The sequence below is a fragment of the Fringilla coelebs genome (genome assembly GCF_963513975.1).
Source record: "Fringilla coelebs genome assembly, chromosome: 5".
Classification (NCBI taxonomy): domain Eukaryota; kingdom Metazoa; phylum Chordata; class Aves; order Passeriformes; family Fringillidae; genus Fringilla; species Fringilla coelebs.
In genome coordinates, this window is record NC_140033.1 from 38,617,043 (window position 1) to 38,638,919 (window position 21,877).

The 21,877-nt window shown below is 36.7% G+C and overlaps 1 protein-coding gene across 1 annotated transcript in view; it reads right to left on the minus strand.

Annotated features, from left to right (window-relative positions):
• Window positions 1–7,402: 7,402 nt before the first annotated feature.
• PAWR (pro-apoptotic WT1 regulator) overlaps window positions 7,403–21,877 on the minus strand; it is a 69,513-nt gene continuing 55,038 nt past the window's right edge. The window contains exons 4-6 of the mRNA XM_084206032.1: window positions 13,604–13,751; window positions 12,189–12,293; window positions 7,403–7,796 (exon numbers count right to left, since the gene is read on the minus strand). Coding sequence (XP_084062158.1) covers window positions 7,710–7,796; window positions 12,189–12,293; window positions 13,604–13,751 — 340 coding nt within the window. The 3' untranslated portion in view covers window positions 7,403–7,709. The remainder of the gene's footprint in view (window positions 7,797–12,188; window positions 12,294–13,603; window positions 13,752–21,877) is intronic.

The window sequence follows — 21,877 nt, forward strand, 5'->3', positions numbered from 1 at the left end:
TCTTGGGCCTGGGATCCTAGAGCCTTGGTAGTAAGAAGCGATTTAATTAAAAGAGATTTAATTATTACTTTACTTAAGAGATTATTAAAGTTCATTAAAATCCTAAGTGATGCTTGCCAAGATCTCAAAACAGTTTATTATTTCAATTCTTGCATCATGACGAGGGAAAATATGTTTTGTTTCCATCTCTTTGGTGAGGAGATATGGCACTTTGCCAGATTCTCCTTGGTGCCAACGCCCAAGTGAACTGCATCCTGTGTCTCACCACCTCAGTGCCCAACACAGCAGCTGACAAATCAGTCAGTACCTTGCTGTCAAACTTCCCTCTTTCTGAATATCTGGGCACACTGTTATCTGCAAAAGAGCACTGGGAAAGATGGATAAAAGTTTCATTGAGAAAGAGGAGAAAAAGAACATGACATTTTGCCAATTTGCAAATAAATGGAAGGTGATTCATCCTGTCCAGTGGGTCTTTGTATCAGCACAGTTAATGATACTGCCCTGAAATATGTTGGTTCAGCTGTCTAGCTGCAGCAGCATAGTGGACAGCAGAATATATCTGGTGCATGGCCTGAGAGAGGAAAAAACCAAACAGAAAGTGCTTACCTCTAAATCTTGCTCCCTGCATAGGTACTTCAGTTGTTTACTTTCCATAATCACACAGCTCTGACTGCCTCACAGGGCCAGAAAAGATTGTTAATAGATTCAAAAAGTATTTGGCAGCATTGATAAAGGCATTTCCTGAACCCTTCAGTTAAGTGTTTCTGACTCCATGGTATTAAAAAATGAGTAAAATACACAGAACACTCCAATTGCAGAGATAAATAATCATCTGCTGGGACAACCTTCCTTAGATTTAGAATGTAAACTGAACTTCATTTCAGCTTAAGCACTGAAAAATCTCAAGAGGTATCAGTAAAGCACTCAGTCTATCAGTAAATCACTCGTCTACTGTAGGATTGTCAAGTAGCCAAATGAGATCTGTTTGTCTTTGCTTAAATTGTCATAAAATACATTTCAATTGCGTTCAAGAAAAAAGGTCATGAAATGACAGACTTGAAAAGTTTCAGGTCCTTATTTACATATAGATCAGACAAAAATACCAAAGTAAAATGCCTTGAAAGGTCTGCATCTTTGCTTACCCACAGAACAAGACAGACCAAAGACATCAGCTTTATTCATCCATTTTAGTAACACTTTTGGACATGGGACTTAGTTTCTACTTTGAATACTTTGACCTCTCATCTAAGGTCAATTTACAACCCCATGGATGGGCCTTGTAACAAAATTCAGAAGGTGGTAAGGCTCTGTGTTACAGAGGCAGCCCTGTGGACACCTGCTGGTCACTGCTGCCTTTGAATAAGTGAAAATTCTCACTTCTTATTAAAAACCCCAAAGAGCAATCTGCTTTCTTCTACCAGTGGAGTAAGTCATGCAGTTATTTCCAGGAGTAGCTTCCAAATATTGGAATTCACTCCCACAGAAGGAAGCCAGGGCAACTCCTCCTGCTCTCAACTGCCTCAGCTACAATATTTGCAGCATTCTAAAAGCCAGATAAAACTCAGAGGATAGGGTGCCAAATAAAAAGGATGTGATTCCTACATAGAGAGTTTCTCAGTGAAGACTGCTGACAGCTGCATATAAGGGAGCTGAATGTAGAGCATGTCTGCAGAGCTGCACCAGCCACTTCAATCAAAACAAGAAGCACCCTTGAGATCCATATGCAGTTCTGGGCTTTTTCAATCCAGTGCACCTAGAAGAGTAACGTTCCTCTGATTCTAAGCTTTTTAAAAAAATTCATAAAAGCATCACCATTTTACACAGGCACAATGAATTACATTAAGATGTACTAAATTACTTCACTCAGTAACATTATATTCAATGTGCTTTTAAAAAGACTTCTAAAATTATCTTGTTCCACAAAACTTGCATACAACTATCTGGCACACTACAAAAACAGGGAGTATTTTGTTGGGGGGAGTGTTTCTTTTTCATAAGTTTCTCACCAGTTGTTAAGTAAGAATTTTCTATATTTAAACCTGCAAATGCAGCAGGAAGGCTCTCAGATACAGGGAAATCAGAATTCCTTCACTCAGTCCTGGCACTTTAGGAAGTGGTTCCCATCTTATCCCAAGAACCAGCTCTGTTATGTGTCTGCTAGAGATCCACATGTTTAGAGCTAGCCATCTCCCAAAACATTAACCATACTAATCAACACTACCATAGCATACTACAAATTACACTGCATTTGAAAATCAATGTCCAACATTTCTGACCACTCATCTACAGCCTAGCACAGTCTAGGAAAGATATGATCAAAGCCCCGGGTAAAGATGGTAATTTGCCTTTCTTCAAGAGTAGAAAGTCATAATCTTCTCCTTTCTAAGTGTCTGTGCAAAGGTGAGCAAATGAAATGCTGGAGATAACATTTTTTCTCATAAAAACACTTAACTGTACTGCAGTGATAACTGGAACCACTTCTAGATCTCTATAAAATATCCAGTTTGTCATCCTTTCCTTGCTGAAAATTAGGTGAAAAAAATGCTGGAGGAAACTAGATTTTCTTCACCCGTACACGAAGATATCCTCTCCCTAATATTCAATCCTGCATAGTCTCAACCCACACATTTTCTCATTTTCTCACTGCTTTAAATAAATATATAGCCTTATTTAGAACACACAGAATCTGGAGAGTGAAAATTGAAAGTGACCACTCTTTTAAATGTCACTTCTCATACAAAGCCAAAGCAACAAAATTACAGGAGGGTTTAAGTGATATTTTACTACAAACCATAGTGAGCTGAAGCAATTAAATAAGAAGAAGAGTGATTCAGCTGGGAACAATTAGCAGTTTCTCTATAATTGCTTCACAGAGAAATATGGGAATTATTTCAAGAGAGTCTCAACTTGCAAAGCTTCAGCAGTTTTACTGTCCCCACCCATTAAATATATTTGGTAGCTGGCTGTAAACACACATACACTGTTGCAATCAAAATTTTAAACTCTCTAAACTGCATCATTGTTATAATGAGCCTTCAGGCAAAAGCAGAGATTAACATTTCTGAGAGAGAAAAACAAAGATTTCATTTCGCTACCTGTCCACAAAACCTGATTTCCAGGGAGAAATACTAATGGAGAGTATATCAAGATGCCAATTATCAACCTCCACATTTCTAAAATATTATCTTTTGTAAAAAGATAATATTTTTAAAAAACAGAGTCTTTCTTCTAAATTATGTTAGTGATATTAGAAAATACTGATACAAAGAAAGGACAATATTTAATGCTACTTTGTTGTAGATTACACAATAGCTCATTTAATGAGCCTGTAATACCTAAATATCTTCAGGTCATTTAATCAAGGACAACCCATAAAAATTGTTTTATGGGTTGAGTTCCCACCCTAAAAGACTAAGAGGAGATTGAGTTCTCATTTTGGCTGCTGCCACTTTTTAAGTGAATCTTTTTGGTATTCCAGAAAGCATGAATTTTATTAGCTGTAACGCCTACAGAGGTCAACAATGAGACAATCAATTATAAAACCTGCTCATTTTCAACAGTGGTTCTGTTTGCCAGAAAACGAGGCAGAGCAGTAGCACAAAATATGCATAATTTTTATTACCTTCCCTATTAATGGAATTCCAGATCTGAAAACTAAGTTTAATTCTTATATTATTTAATATTTTTTAAAATTTACAACATATTAATTAAAAATAAAGGTAGACTTGAATTACCTTTGCAATACAGATAAGGCTTTTATCTCCTGTTATCTGTAGATAACAAAGAGCTTTACCACAAAAAAAACTGTCAAAGGCATCAATTAAAGATAGCAAAGATGGCCCTTCTTACCTCAAAGTTAATTTCTAAAACTTACACAGCTACTGCCAAAGTTCAGTTTAACCTCTCAGTAATTATAAACACAGAAATATTTCCTGAAGCAAGCCTAAAATACAGCTATAAAAGTAAAGAGTTTTCTGGCTCCTCCATTAGCAGCATCCACTACAACTCCATCAAAATTACCAAGCATGTTTTACATAGTTTGGCCCAAACCATTAGAAAATCCGAGCTGAGACATTTCTAGAATGCTGCTGCTATTCTCTGCTATAGTACAGTACTTGCAGGACTTCAGTGTGAAGTGACAGTTGTGCTCCCTAAATCCATCAATGACTGCCAAGGTAGTCACTCAAACAATGCTGGATGTTGTCTTTTTAGCCAGATTTTCTTCAATGAAGAATCAGAATGGTTTGGGTTAGAAGAGAGCTGAAAGATGATCTAGATCCCCCCCTCCCTCTTCATGCAGAAGAATGTCTTTCACTAGATCAGGCTGCTCAAAGCCCAAAAGAAAACAAAGACTTACATTCTTAAGACCTTACCCTCAAATCTGCTCCTGGAATTCTTCCGAAGACATTTTAACTTCTATTGCTGTTAAAAGAAGGCCTGGCTGGTTTGGGTTTATTGAGGGAAGCACCTTCATCAGGCTATAAAATGAACCCAACTTGAAGGTGTTAAAAGAGTCTTTTAGGGGGCAGCAACTTTCACTTCAAGGAAAGGTCTAGCAATAAGAAAACGAAACATTCTCTTTTTATGTGGTATAAAAGATGTCAGAATGTCTTATCCATAAAGTACCCATGGTGTTGAATGCATGGTTGCTTATGGCACTTATGTTTACATTCTTTTAAAACAACAACATTACAAGCTTTGTGATAAAATGTGATATAGTTATAATCTCCCTGATAATTGCTGATTATCCACTTGCTCTCTTTATGTGCAGTCTGCAGCTATGAGTAAAAAGGAGATTGCCCTTATCCATTCTGCTCGTGCAGGAGAAGAGAACACTTGCTTTCATAGAGCTTTAGAAGTTAAATCAATTCACCTTCTCTAGAAACAGCACTGTAACATTCTTGCTTTTCCTGGGAAGGTTTATACTTCTGCTTTGAAATAGGAAAAAAGATCTCTTCTATCTAATTAAAGGAAGGATACTCACTATTACCTGAAGCAAAAAAGTACAGTGTAAATATACAGATTTCTCTCTTGGGTATCTGCATATGCATACACACTTGAAAACTCCAACGTGAATGCAAAACTCATTTTAGCAGTTCAGATTGGGAACTTCACACTACAGAGGACAAATCCAGTTAGAATTTTAGAGAGATAGTATTAATTTTCCTTTAAAGACAGCAAATACTCAGCCTGGATTAAAAAGAATTTTGTTTTATTTGAACAAAGGCAAACAATCTTTATTATAAAACATGTATCTTTCACCTGCAGTAGAAGAATCTCAAAATCATTTTTATAATCTGGTAACAAGTATCACCACAACTAGTTAATGTTCAAAACTAAAATGGATATTCAGTTACTCATAGGTTAACGATGTTTAAATTTTTTAAACACATAAAATGGGTATTTTCTAAAAATCACTCTGCATTATGATTATGAGACTGTTTTCAGAGGAAAACTCAACTACCACAAGTTTTCCAGAGCAGAAAAATCACAACTAGCCCTGAACAAGAACAGTTACAGCAGAAACCCAGAAATTTTGCCAATACTTCTGTCAGTTTTATGTACAAGTTTAAAAAAAATTTCTAATTCCGGCATTACCGCCGCCAAGAAGAGGTAATATGAACACAAGTAACTCTTGTTTATGCTCTTTGATGCTGTTTTTCTTTGGTTTAAAATGTACATGAAAGACATTTTATGAAACATCTCATTTGCTACTTCAGATTGTTATCTGTGTGTACTGCAGTATGCTTAATGTTAGGCACTTACTAATGCTCCAATGTGTTTGACACCCCAAGCAGCACATGGGTACGTGTACTCCCTACCTAGCACACAGAGAGGGAAATCAGATGTTCCTCCAGAGAAAGTTCTGTGTTTATTCAAAAGGCATACATCTCAACTGACTTCATTATGTCTTGAAATGTTCAATTTCATGGAACTCATCAATTAAGGGACCTCTTATTGTTTCAATAATATTACAAGCAATACTCATTGGTGTACATTGTAATTCTAAGGGCTTATCCAAACCCCCTGTACCATTTAGCCCCCTGAGAAAAGGTTTAAACGGTGTTCCATGGAATCTCAACCACTGTGAAGGAAAACACTGAAGCATCCCGGACTGAAAGTGTCTTGAAAAACACTTTAAAGCTTTGAAAAGTCTTTCCTCATCAGAATGCATAAATGCAAAATAATCTATCCTATATCCAAAACAATCCAAACTGTAACAACAATAGCTGGAATTTTAAATTTAGGAAACAATGTCATTAAATGCACATCATGAAAACAATTTGCAAATCTGAAAAGGCAATTGTCACCTATGTTTCACATATATATATTAATATAACAATACTGTTATATTGTTACATTAAAGTTGCTTTTAAGTTTTAAGGTAGAAAAAACTATATGTAACTTTCTGACACCAAAATTGTCCATAAAAAGCCTGGACTCTTTGAAATGTTTTAATTTTTAGTGTCTTTCCTTAAAGGGTATGTACATTTAATCTGACCAGGAATGAAAAATGTGCTGCATTAAGATGAAATAAAGTACAAATAAATTTTAGTCTAAAGGTCAACTGAGGTCTGTGATTAAAGCCTAAGGAAAATTTTGTCAGCTATCATGCTATAGAAGAATCCACACACAGTCATAACTGGATTGTAACATCCAACCAGGCACTTTTTAAACAACTTGTTAGTTTAAAATCAAGGATAAAAATGGGGTTTGTATACCATTTGATGTTTCAAAAAGGCACAAATCACTAGTATGCCCCTCTACTTTGTCATGTACAAAAAAAATTTCACTCAGCTTAAAAAAAAAAATTCCAAAAACTTGTATGGGTTATGATCACTACAAATTTTAGGATGACAACAAGAAGTGTCTTTGCTAAAATGAAAGCTCCAGGCTTTGTTTGAATTCTCAACACAGCAAACTAACTGTCTGATTGCAAACTTGCAATTCATTGCTTAAGCAAAAGCCATAAAATAAACTGCAGTGCACAACTTCAATGTGATTCTAAGAACTTATTAATGCTGATATGAGAAGTGATTTATCTGGCTTTGTGGTGTTTTGCATTTGTTTGTTTTGTAGATTTTTAGTAAAACCTTCCCGTTCTGACAGAATACTGTTAAACACAGAAAAAAAAATTTGCTACTCTCTACTATTGTCAATCTTTCAGACACAGTAAAAAACCTCAACATACAAGAGTTCTAGAGCAAGTCATCAATCTGAAAAATGTTATACATCAGTAATAAGGCATCCACTTTACAGCTATTTGAACAAAAAAGGAAGCATTTCCCAAAATACATATTTTGAATCTGTGTAAACAAAGCTCATATGTATTGCTTCCGTTCATTTCAAAAATATACACCCACATGGACTGAAAATGATCTTGATGCTATGAGTTTTAGATTACTGTAATTTATGCAGCTGTAATCTGAAGATACAAAATCCAAATATTTTTGAACTTTAAATTTTGAAACATGTTGAAAATTTTAATCATGCTTATGTGAAAAGAAAGCTAAAAATACACCCCAAATTTTATGCCATTTCATTGAACAAAGGAGAAAGCACTATGAAAATAAACATTCATCTGGTTTCCTAACAATAAATACAAAGACAGTCATTATATGATACTGCAACACAGGAAATATTACTATATTGACCTTAGTGTTCAATCAGTAGTTTTTTAAATCTTTCCTCATTGACATCTGAATCTTCTACCTTGTCAGCTGTCCAACAACTTTTAGGAGGGTTTTGTTTTCTTGCTTCAATTGCTCATTTTCATCTTCTACGTCATCTAGATCCTGTACAAGAAAAAAGAAAAATAAACACTTCTCAGGATAGAAATAAAAATTCTCAATTAGTAGCAGCAGAAATTTAGTATCTTGGCTCTGAAATGAGGAAGCTGGGACAGGGAAGAATTAGTGTCACAGTAGGTACCCTTACAACTGGTAAACCAGCTGGTTTCTAAGTGTTACTATAATTACAAAACATTAATATTATATTCCTAAGCACCTTAAACAGAAACATGTTCAAATCAAAGCTATAGCAGGAATGAATTTATAAAGAAACCAAAATAGAATGGGGGTGATTATTTTTCTGACATATACAGAGAGTGTATTAATCAGCTCCTGTTCCTGCTTCCCTGACTGCTTGTCTGCAACTATGGCTCCCATGTATACAAATCACTGATTATTACTGCAAGAAATCCTGGTTTGTGTATTAAGTATCAAAATTTTCAGAAAAAGACATGCCAGTTCACTTTTTTCTGTGAAAAAAAAATAAAAATGGACTGGGTACCTTCTGTCTGAAGTGCTACTGGAAGAACAGGCAGCGTGCACAGAGTAGTAATGGGTGCTCGAATAGACTGCTTTCACAGTGTTTGCAAATGTGTTTGACACACACAAATGTTTGTATCTTTTCCACTAATTAGCATTTTTGTCCAGTTCCCATTTCTCTTCTTCATTCCTAACAAGTTTTTTCAAGCCTTTAAAGTGAAAATCATTAATAACGACTGCTTAATACAAACATTGATTCAATAAACGTAATTTCCGTGTACAAAAATCTTATGCAAGAAACAGAATGTGAACTAGAAAAGAATGAAGAAACAGAAGAGTGATGTCAAGGACAGGATTTTAAGGAGAAAAATGAAAGGTGGGCAAAGGAAAACGAACTAGAATTCTCACTGGAGATCCTATGTGTTTTTTGATTCAAGACTGCCAAACTGTCCTCTTGCCTTAAGTAGTAAAGAGAAGATTTTCTCTCTCTTGGCCCTTTAAGTTGTTATGCAGGGTTTGACATACGAAGCCCAGGTTCTTATTTCTTTCTCAGTGAGGTCATTCCAGAAATGCACAATAGAGATCATCTGTTCAATTGGTATGATGATTTTTAAAAGTCTCTTCAGCTTGCCAAGCTAAAATCCACACCTCAATACTTTGCAATCCTCTTATTGTTTTCTAGAGTGGAATCAAGAAATCACTAGCAGAAATTCCTCTTTGCCTCACAGAAGTAAAGCTGCATCACAGTAGGAGTCAGTTCCAGGAAAAGCAACATAACAGATACTTAAATACCTAAACAGGGTAAGTTTTGGTGGATAGATGCTATAAATACAATTTAGTATAAACAAATACACTTTATAATCTCTTTTGTGCAATTTAGATTAATAATCAGATAGACGGAAGGGACAACACATTTTCAATAAAATTATTTTTTTTAGTTTGGTAAACACAAAACTTGTATTATAATGTTCAAACTTGTTGATCAGGCCATCAAAATAAAATATTACAAGACTGCGAAATGTTTATGCTGCAAAAATAACATTCCAGAAATTACTACATGTAAAAGTTTCTTGAATATAAGCCAGGAAAAATAATTGCTGCACTTTAAGTATCTACAGAAACAATGGGTTGAGAGATGGAGGAGTTCTGCCACTCTGAAATTTCAAGTTCCTTATTCAAAATTACAACACTAATTTATGCTTATTAGCAAAAAAGATGCAATAGCAGGAAAGCTTGAACTTCACATACCAAAAGAACTGATAACTACACAATTGACATTAACTGGACTGTAAATCCCCACTGACAGACTCTCTCCAAACACACTTCTAACTACACTGACATCTCAGTAAGGTCAGAGGTGACTAAGAGTAAACTAATTGACAGCTGAAATTTGCCTACAAAGTATTCGAATATTTTGAGATGCCTTTCAGACATTTAAGGTTTTTATGAAGCAATTGCCCTTTTCTTACAAAGAACATGGCAGACATACTTTTAATGTCTAAATACTGGAATGAGAGAATGCCCTTTATAGGAGAAAGCCTTTTCTGTTCCTCAATATAAATGCAACTCATCTTCTCTAAGTATCTCTGTGATGTACTGACTGAGCTCAGTAAAAGGATAATGTCACATTAAATAAACATATTCACTTAAAATGAGAAAAATTCTACCAAGAAGTCCTCATGATTCTAGAAAAAGTTTTTCAAATGCAACACATGGTCTTTGCCAATCAGGGATGCATCTGTGGTTATGAACTGACTAAAACTTCTAGAAAGAGCGTTTTGCTAAATATGGACTGAGCAGTCAGAAAGATACACAATAAAATGACCTTTTAAGAAGTAATCTATGGTATCTGATGTGATATTCTTCCCATACCTGCACATGCTAGCATCCAGTAACTATATATTTTGACGAACAGAAAAGGTGAAGGAGAACCACGAATGTGTAGATGGTCACATTTAGAGACCCCTATTTAGGCTGCCTACCAGCAAAATCTTTTAAGACAACCTCTGCATAGACTCACTAAATAAAGTTCAGTCCTCAGGACTTCTTTTTATCTGAACAGAAGGCTGAAGATTGCAGCTGTTCTTCCATGAAAAGCATCCACTACTGGTGCTAGGCCCACAGAGGGACACTCCATCAGATGGACGCCCAAGTGCTGGCTCTCATGCTCTCAGTTATGATGATAAATGTGAAGCAAATACAACTGACATATTAATTTCCATAACCTTCTATCATGAGAATGATGTGATATTTCTGCAGCTTCTCTTAATTTTTTGAACATTTTCTCTTTCTGAATCCACATGGATAGCCAATATAGAAGCAATCAAATTCAAGAGTTAATAAACTGGAAAGTAAATACATTTGTGTTAATGGAAGCATCACCTGAGACATGAGTTCAAGAAGACAAATAACTGTGCTGGTCATAAAATCAAAAGGCAGCTAATTCATCATTAAGAAAAGCCTAAGAGACACAGACATAAATAACTTGCACTCTATTGAGCAAACAGACTCAAAGGTATGAAAAATGCTGACCTGATGGACCAAAAAAATCGCTTCTCTTCTGTGTTTAAAAGTATCTACCTAGGGAGCACCAATAAGATGGCTTTGTAGATCTCACAGAAAGGTAATATTTAGTCAATATAAAACAAAGTTGGTTTAGAAATTACTTTATTTAGTTTATGTATGCTTCCATACAACCAGCAGAAATTGCTCTTGTACTTAACAGAGGCAATGCACTGACAGTGCCTAACTTTACTATGGATGCTCAAAGACAGTTTCTAGTTAAGACACTTGATGGATTTCATTTAGGACATCACACTTCAAGTATAGCCAAAAAAAATAACATTGCTTCTGGAATATCAAACCCTTCAAAAAGCTGTGGTCCTAAACCCCAAGATTTCAGTAATTTAGGTTCTTTCAATTTGTTCTTTCCAACCCTTGAGTGAGGAAGTCAGACGTGACCAACAGTATTAAATAGCTTTGCCATCCATTATGCAGAAGGAATGAACACCTGCCTCAACTGCAATAAGGCCAATAAGCTTAGATGTGACAGATTCTTCACAGAATGAAAGAACTGCATGAAGAGCAGTGCCTCAGTTAAAATAGAAATCTGTCTAAAACCAACATCACCTCATTTATCCTACAGATAAACTTCCAACTTTCCCCATATAAAAGCCAAAATGTGTTTCAGAATAATCTCATCTCTTTTAATTTTCTAGGTTAGTTTGCAAACTTCTGAATCGTGTCCTTATTTGCTACTAATGAAGAGCTGCAAAATGTAGGTCTGACACTCTTCATGCCTCCCTTCACTGATGGATTCACCAGAGCCCTATCACACTGGACTAGAAGAGAGGCATGTATCTCTAGTACACCAGGACTTCACACCTCAGCCAGGAAGTGCAGGATGAGGTCAATAATCCACTCTATGAGAGAATTTCTGTTTGCCCTTAAAACTGGCGCAGCTATTTTTTAATCAACTTTAAAATAACTTATCCTGTCCCATTTCCAAGCATGTCTCACTCTTCTACCCCTCTTCTCCCACCTTCACACCTTGCCTGGTGATGTTACCTCATGTCTCCTGCTCTCTGTCTTATTCTGCCTTTACTTGGGATCAACAATAAAGAGTATGAGAATATCTGTCAAAATATAAAGAGCTTTTGGTTTTTTACCCTTGCTTTATAAACACTTATAACAACAAGGAATTGACCAGACTTAGGGAAGTTAATAATGACAAATACAAGTCACCTTAGAAAGAAAACACAACTTACTGATATACCTCTTGATAAGCTACACAAATACAAAAAACCCCCCAATTAATTCTTTCTGACCTTGCCCAATGGATGTCACCTGAAGAATACAACAGAGAATGTAGACACTTATTTCCTATTTATAGAGCCATGTAAGAAAGTATTTGCTTACTCTGTTTAATAAATCAATTTCTTCTTTCAGCTTTCCAATTAGTTCCTCTTTGTCCTGTGCCATCTTCATTAATCTTGCGTTTTCCTGCCTTTCTTTTGCAAGTTCCTATAACCAGAATACAGAATGAAGTTGAAAATGAAAATTCTTGTTTTAAGAGACAGTTTTAAGTTAACATCGTCTACAACAAAGAAAGAAGAACACACACACATTTATCTATAATTCCTTTCCTACAGCAAGTCAAACTCACATCTTCAAGTCCTTTTTACATTTCAAGGAACTAAAGATTCATCTAAGAATATTTTACAACAGCAAATCTATTTGGTATCTGATTCAAGTGATGATGTTTTAATTTATATTAAACTGAAGCTTGAACACAGAATTGGACAGGGGACAAAAACAGAAGAAGTAAATGTAAAGTATCAGCTCCCAAATTATTGTTGGTTGGCTTTTCTGTTGTTGGTTTTTTTAATAATACCATTAACAAGAAATGAAGACTCACTTTTAAATCTGTGGGCCTGAATGTAAGAAAGAATGAAAATGTTCATTAGGAAAGAAGGTGCTTAAATCTTCTATTTTTTTTACTGGCAATTAAAGTATTTCAGAAAGAAGATGATTTAGAAGAGAGGATTATGGTGTACTTTACTCAAATGAAGGCTCCTCAAGTCTTAAATCAAAACCAGCAATTTCTACAAAATACATGTCATTTTCCCCCTTTCCAAAAAAAGACCTATTCAAATTGTGTTAACTCAGTAACTTTCACCCATACGATTCAAGAACATTTGTGAAGTTACCCACAAAAAATCCACTTCAGAGGAAGACAGAGAAGCCAGAAATAGATTACACAGATTAAATTATTGAGCAAAATACTGGCTTAGGCAAAAAGCTCAGCTTTAACATTATTACATTCTCCCAAAACTGTTTTTATTAAATCAGTATGAAACAATGCAAACCATTTTAAATATGTGTTTTGAATGTTTACAGCTCTAACAAACAACTTTTACAATATTTCAGAACACTAAAAAAACCAAACCAACAAGTAGATCAGAAACCAGCTTGTAACCTTGTAAACAGCCAGTGAGCTCCTTCTTCCCCCAAGGTATTTGCTCTCAGTTGGTGTGTCACGAGGTACACAGGAGAAGCACACAGAGCACTGCTGGCTCTCTAAGTGTATTATCTTTGCCTTAACTATTTCTCACTTACATACCAAATGAAAACTAAACATCTGTGATTTGAAAGTTCACATCCTTCCCAGTCAGTCTGACTCTTTATATGTTTTTGTAGACATAACTATCTGTACTTCAGGCATTTTGCATCATTTCTATGTATTTTACCTGCAAATTTCCCCACAGAGTCTCAAAACTACTTTATTTCAGATGTATGCCATAGAAACCATAGAAAGGTTAGTTGGTGCTTACCCATTCAAGTTCCTCAATCCTCTTCTCCAAAGAGTTACTTGGTAGAGAACTGCCAGAAGAATTTGCATCTCTGCTGTATCTGCTGTAAGCTGTCCTCTCTGGTCGGGAGAATCGGTTTGGAGCATCGTCTTCTGGTGCATTAGCTGTACTGTGAGGGGCAGAGCAAAGCAGACACCCATTCACACATTTAACCAAGTGGAAATGAGAGCAGTCACAGAAGAGCTTTCCAAAGCAGTCAGTAGGTCAGTCTAATAAACTGCAGAGAACATATTCCCCAGCTCTTGTGTGGCTGAGAACTCACTAAATTCACTGCTTCAGGGATTCAAATACTTGGATAATGCAGCTTTCATCACATGGGTAATACATTATAAACACATACTTATCCTATTTTTCAAGTTTCATTAACTATGCACATTAAAAACCAAGCTAAATTGTTGGGTTTTTTAAAATTTATTTCAAGAACTTAAGTGCCACTACAGAGTTTAAACCAAGAATCTTTTTAACTAGATGAAAACATAAGGGATGAAAAAACAAGTACAGGTCCAAAACATAAGAAGAATATTGACTAACTTTTCAGGAACTGTGGATTTGGCCGTAAGGGAATGGAAAGTAAACTGAAGTGAGAAAGTGATGTGACTCAACAAAGCAATTTTATGCCATCTGCAGATATTTTACTTCAGAACTTTGGTACAGAGGAGTTTGTCAGAGTTCCATTGGCTGATGCTCATTCCTTAAGTGTCCCTTGAGACCACTTGGTCTAGATTACATGTCTCTTTATTAAAAATCAGTCATGGAATCAACAGATAAGCACTGCAAGTGCACATAAGCTAGATTTTTTAAAAAGCATGCAGGTTCTCCATTACTACTGGCATGTAAAAAACCAGTACTAATTTAAAAATATGTGTAACAAGTCAAGCATTTTCAGTCACAAAACTAACAGGGTCCTCCCATTTTCTTCCTAAACAGTAATGTTACTCACCTTCAATGAAGATTCTAATGAATAACTAAGAACAACAGAACAGAGTGCCCTGAGAGCAGGCAAAGAGACTCTCCCTCTCCAATTCACCAAAATTACACTTAGACTTAAAATATACAGACAAACTGCCAAGACAAAACCAAAAATCTGAGATACTCAAAAGCCACCTGGAGGTGGTCCTCAATAATCAGCTCTAGGTGGCCCTGCTTGAGCAGGGGACTGGACAAGATTGCCCCCAGAGGTCCCTTCCAACATCAACCAGCTTGTGATTCTGCAAAATCACACAGCTGAAGTATGTACACACTGGTGTTCTAGACCACTTAGGAAAAGAATGAAAAGCACTACGAGCATCCCTACATTTCCTTTAAAACACAGAAGAGTATATGATTAATGTGTTCATTTAACAATTTTGCATTTCATAACTCTAGAAAACCCCTGCTGACAACATGCAGATTTAGATGAATACAGCGCAAATCAAAAGCAGGAGTATCTGGCAAAGGGATGTCTTTTCGTGGATATAAATATTCTTTTGCTCCAGTATGTGTGAAGTTTCCAAGACACACTGACACAATTGTAAGGAATTTTGTAGCTTAATGTTATTACCATATTTAGCACTGTTTATTCTTCATCCAGAAGATTTTTTATAAAACATTTCTAGGACCGGATATGCATGTTGCAACACAAGACAAATATTTAAACTTAACTCTATAAATTCTAGATTATTGAGTTTCCTAAAAGACATGTAGTTTCGTGCTGTTAATATCTCAAGGAGAGACCACACAAAAAGAGGTCTCAATTTTTCATCATTTAAAAATGAACACTTTTGCCACCATACTGGAGTATTTAAACTCAGCTCCAGTGAGTGATGTTGGCAGAAGCTCCTACACAAAGATTAGAAGAAAGAATACCTGGACAGGAAAAGTTGAATTAATAAAGAAAATTCTTTAATTTTTAGGGGTTTTTTTCCTGACACTCACACTTGAATTTCCTCACCTATTCCACTGGGCAGCAGACCCTACTGAACACATTCCTTCTCACTGTAGGAAAGTACAAAGAACATATCATGGAGGCTTCTAAGAAATAGGATTAAAAAAAACCAATTTAAGATGGCATCAGTCCAAAACCTAACACAAGGAATATAACAGATAAAAAGTTTGTTATTTTGGGCATTATAACCAATGGCTAGTACACAGCAATGGCAAAAAAGTACTACCCATGGCACAACAGAAACATCTTTCACAAAGAATGGAACTTAAATCTTCAGATGCAATGTCACTTCATGAGTTTTAAATGAGAAAGAATCACAGAATCAGAATATGCTGAGTTGGAAGGGACCCATCAGGATAATTTAAGTCCAGCTGTTGGTCTGGACACTCCAAGAGTCACATGTGCCTGGGAGCATTGTTCACTTCTTGAACTCAAGACAGGCTTGATGCTGTGACCACTGCCCTGAGAAACCTATTCCAGTGCCCAGCCACTCTGTGGCTGGAAAACCTCCTGATTCCCAACCTAAACCTCTCCTGACTCAGCTTTATGCCCCTCCCTTGAGTCCCGTCATGGATCACACGTGTCAAGATATCTGTACCAGACCCTCCTCTCCCCCTCACAAGGAAGCTGTAACTGCAGTGAGGCCTCCCCTCAGTCTCCCCTTTCCAGGCTGAACACACCAAGTGAGCTCAGCCATTCCTCAAAGGCCTCCTGCTCCAGTCCCTTCACCCTTTCTTGTTGCTTGGGATGTTCTCTAAGAGCTTCATGTCTGTCTTATATCAGAGCACCCAAACCTGCCCCCAGCACCCGAGGTGAGGCTGCCCCAGTGCAGAGCAGAGCAGGACAATCCCCTCCCTTGCCTGGCTGGTGATGCTGGGCCTGATGCACCCCAGGATCCTTTCCACTGGAATGATGACTAGGAAAACAGTATCACTGAACTTGGAGCCTCTTCACTAAGAGGAAACATCTGTGAATCACCCCCAACAAAGATACTGTCTATGGAAGTATACCTGTAGGTTATGCTTATATATAAAAATACACAACTATAAATATATTTTACAAGGTGTTTTTCTGGCTATACTTAAAACAAAAACAATATAGCAAAATCAGTTTGACTCCTCTAAGAGAAACAGAAATTCTGGTTTGATATTTCTAGTTATTTTCTTTACAACAAAATCAGGTATTCATACAGGGACAGGTTTAAAAGCAAGGTGAAATATCTCTCGCTCCTTCCAATGCTTCTTTGATCCTCTCAATGTCTTTCTAAAGTATTGTCCAAATTGCCATTTCACCCAGTGAGAATCACCCTCTCCAAGCTGTATTTCAACTATGACAGGTTTATTTTTAAGCTAGAATTTTATAACTGTACCTGATTTGGAAACTCCTAGCTATTTATGTCACTACAACCCAGTCAGTTGCTAACAGCTTCTCTGGAAGAAGCAAAGGACAATCATTTCTAAACAGGGCACCTTGACTTTCTGTTACTTCAGACCGCTTAAACCACATTTGTGACTCTCAGAACTGAGCTAAGGAAAGGCGCTCTTACCTCTTCTACAGCTGCATTCCCTAGGCTCCTCCACTTTTCCTGCCTCTGGCCTCCCGGTGAATGGGAAACTACTCAAACCACAATGCAGCAATCAAGCAGCCAAGCAAAAGGAAGCCATCAGCTTGCAGCCACAGTGTCTTCCTGAAGCAGTAGCTTACCCAGCTGCATGAGCACTGGCCAAGGGGGAGTGAAGAGCTCCAGCCTGAGTTTAGACCATCAAAACATTTTGCAGAAATAAAGCCTATGTTTTATGCCTTCTCATAACATCAGCAGTGTCTCAAGAAGGGCTACAAAAGTCAAGAAAAACTTGTTAAGTGACACCTGTCTAGAATAAAATGCTCATATCTGCAAAGCAGTGGTCCTAAGGTAAGAAGTGAGATGAGACAATGCTTCCAAAGCCAGCCCTCACTGTGAAACTCCTAAATACAGGCAAGCAGGCAAGTCTGGACAAAGCATTATGAAACACTATTTTGCAGCTGTGGTTTTTTTTTAATTAGTGAGATCAAGATTAGTATGATGGAAAGTAAACTGTTATAGTTTAAGTTTTATAATCATCTAAAAACACTGAGCAAGGCAATTTCAGCAGTGTTCAAATTTCAGAGCCCCTCCAATGACTGCTCTGAAGCACCTTCTCTTTTTATGGTCTCTACTTCCCCATTTATTTTTCGACTCTTACATGAATGATAAACTCAAGTATGATGGAGTCTTTTACAATTACTGCTAAATAGTCTCTACCTCTAAGGTTCCATGCTATTGTGCTGCACTATCCTAGAAGAGGGGGCAAATATCCTCTCTGACATTTTGACTGGAAGCCATAAAACCATACCATACTGTATTCATTTCCAGTAGTAAACAAACTTATAAGGGGAATACACTTCTGTGCCATAAAGAGATTTTAATCTAGCTCTTTTGGTAAACTAATCCAGTTGATCTGTCCGATTCAAGAACCATGCAAAAATCTTTAAATCCCAATCTGCAAGGTTTGCTTTACAACTTTTTTTAAAAAGAAACTGAATTGGTTCAAAAACTAGTAGACAGTCTTTAAAGTAATCTGATAGAACAAACTTTGTTTATTAAAATATTCCTATGTCTGCATAAATATCTTGCATTGCTGTTACTTGCAGACAAGCCTTTTAGTTTACAAAAGAAACATAATTCATGTTTACATGTAGATTAGACTTAAATACTTCAATAAAGAAAATGCACTTTGTCCTTCTCACGTTTGAGAAATCACTGGGTAACATCAACTATGCTGATACCATCAGACCTCAATCAGAAAACCATTCTTACTAATGGCAATATGTTTAGTACTTAAAATATCTATTCACAAAGCAGTGCAAAAAATGGCAGAGCCAGTTTCCTAACAGTAGTTTGAAATGGCCAAGACGAGCCATATGACATTAAAAAACCTGAGAGGAAAATGGAAGAATGGGAAGTTGGTATGGGCTATTACAACTTAAGTATACCTAGCCATTTAAAACACATGAAGCTCACAGTTAGGACACGACTGACCACAGCTCCCAAACACTCTCCTGCACGTCCTGTGGCCTTCATGCCAGTATGACCTTGCAGATTCTGGTCATGGTTTTAATAAACCTCACAGTAGCACTCCAGACCACAGCAAAACCATCACTTTCTCTTGAAAATATTTCATGCACTTAATAATGCAACTACAAAGGAACCCCTCCACAAACTTCTGGGGGATGTGAAAATTTCTGACGTAAATTCAGATGACAGGCTACAACTATAGACTAAGATCCTCATCACAAACTTTTATTTACTTTACAGCACAAAGAGACAGGCTCAGTTTGTCCAAGTCACTAAGCACACAGCAACACACAGAAGCCATCAGAGTTCATTTGTAAACATGCTTTCCAGTCAATGGACACTCAGTGAAATAGGTTTCCCAGCAATGTCATATAAATGTTTAGTCATGGATTGTTGCATCCATATAGGGGAAAGTAGGCAGTGTAATTCATAGTGGAAAATCTGTGCAATTCCTTTAGTCCTGGAACACACGAGGAAAACAAAGATTCTGTAAGAACACACAACTGATCTTCTCTGCTTTTTAATATCTTTTCTTGTCAGATACAGGAGGATGGGTATCTCAGTGTAGAGGCAGAATCACGGAATTGTTGAAGTTGTACAAGAATCTCTAAGATCGTAACACAAAACATTGAAAACAGCTAAAGGGAAAGGTATTGCAAGTCCAGAATTATATCAGTAATCCAGGACTAGAAGTCAGAAAGGACAGATTATGGAGACAAAACAGGAAAAAAAAAAAGAAAACCAAGAAAAAAACCACATACACAAAATCAGCTAAATAATAAAGAGAAGACTAGGACCTTGATGATTAAATTTAAGGATGTAAGAGAAATGGGGAAGAGAAAGGAAAGAGTGCCTAACTGTGCTAGGAAATGGAAACCAGTGAAGTGAAGAAAAGTGCTGAAATGAAAAAGATGCCATGTTTGGCATAACCGCGGAAGAGTGAGAAGGCAAAAGAGAAAAAGCAGTAGTAAGAATGGAAGAAAGCAACCTGATTATTTCTGACAAATAACTCCATCTTTCAATGGGAAAGAGAATCTATTACAGAATCCAACATTTCAGGAACATACAGTTTCCTATTTGCTATCATATGTCTATAAAGTCTACCAATCATCTCTCTCCCACAAAGTACTGGCCACTTACAAGTAAGTTTCAAAGAGGATCTCAAAGTGCTTGTCCCAATGTGAAACATGCTTCACTGAGGAAGTACACCCTAAGGGAGTACACCCAAGACTGTTAAAAACAAATTAAGCTGAATGTATTTGAGCCTTGAAGCAGCCTATTATCTCAATTCAGCCTTCAGGCATTAGCATTCCAATTCTAGGTGCAATCACAGAATGGCATTTTCCATTTCACAGATTCACAGAATATTTTGAGTTGGAAGGGACACACAAGGATTACAGAGTTTAACTCTTATGTGAACGACCCATTCAGGGATTGAATCCACAGCCTTGGTGTTATTAGCACCATGTTCTAACCAACTGACTTTCCAAGGGACTCCTACTGTATTTGGGACTTCAGTGAGATCTCAGTGATCTGAATAAGAATTACTGTAGAGGAGGCTGCTTTCTGTAAGACCTTCACCTACTGCAGATGTTGGAAGAAACAAACAAGCCAGAACAATTCTGGTTCTGACTCCTTTAGCATTCAAACAAGAAAGTAAAACCACTGGGAGCCATACCTTAAGTACCCTTATGGGAAAAATTAGTTCAGGGAGGTAGAAATTTTCAAATACAGTAGAAAATTAATTGATACTATTAACTCCAACCACAGTGGGCATCATATACCTCAAGGAGACTAAAACCCACTGAGAAATTTGTGAGCACTGGGCACTCTGTTGACAGTGGCAAATAATCCTTCACTTTCAACTTTAAGTTCAAGACTATGCAATAAATAAGATAGATGGCAACATCCCTAAAATACTGAACAGCAGCCCGCAGCAAGTCAGATTCCTCCTGCATGTGATGCCAGCCCTGACAAAGGAAGTTGACAAAGACTATATCCCACATATAACTAAAGCTGACTGACAGAAGACTGGATAACCAAGTCTTATTTAGCATTTTCTAGCTTTGGCATTTCCTACTTTTGCAATGCTAATCAGCAGAATTAGATTATTTTCAAAAAAGTTACCAACATGGTTGTGCAAACTTCTATTTATTACCACCCCACGCACAAGCAAGTTTTTGCAAGCGAGTATATACAGCATGCAAGCAGAGATAAGGTTTATGAAAAGCCACAAAAGTATGACACACACCACAAAGTATTTGCAGATACAAACAGCAATAAAATTCTGTACCGGGACTAAAGAGGAAGTAAAGACTTAACTAAAATGTGCTTGATTAATAAGAAATGAATAATGAAATTACATAGTTATTAGGCTTGTGACAATAAGCCCACCCATTCTGCAATGACAAAGTGATTTAAAGAAAAAGCATCACTCAACTGGGTTTACAAGAGCCTGGGAATATAAAACACACCATGCTAGGAAAGCCAAAGCATAACAGGAGAGGCTATTCTTTTTTACAGTGTGGGAGGTGAGTCTCTGGAACAGGTTGTCCAGAGAAGCCATGGGTGTTCCCTCCCTCCAAGTGTTCAAGGCCAAATTGGATGCGGCTCTAAAAAATCTAGTTCACTGGGAAGTGTCCCTGCAGGGGGACTGGACTAGGTGATCTTCAAGGTCTCTTCCAACCCAAATCATTATATATATATATATATATATATATATATATATATATATATATATATAACACACATATATATACACACACACACCGATGAATCAACCACCTACATATTTTACCCAAGTAAAGAGTACCTGAAAGGAAATGCATTCATGTAGCAAATAAAAACGTTCTTACACAAGTGTCTTGCTTCAGTTGACATATTTCAGACCCTGCATTACCATAACATTTCCTAATAGCTGTGATAGTTGTGCCAGTACTAATTCCACATGGACAAAAATTTCGCACACTGGTCAGATGCATCAAGAACTTCTGAACTTTTTCTCTGATTAAAAAGCTGGAGTAATGACTAGGGTAATACTTGACTCAAAGACAAACAAATAACAAACAGGACATGCTATATAGAAGAAACAACTCTGCAACTGAAGACAGTAGTATGACACAACCATCTTTCACTATTACTGTGGAGAGCAACAAAATTATCTTCCTTTATTCAACTTCAGAATACAGTGGTTCATAAATTAAACTGTGAAAATACT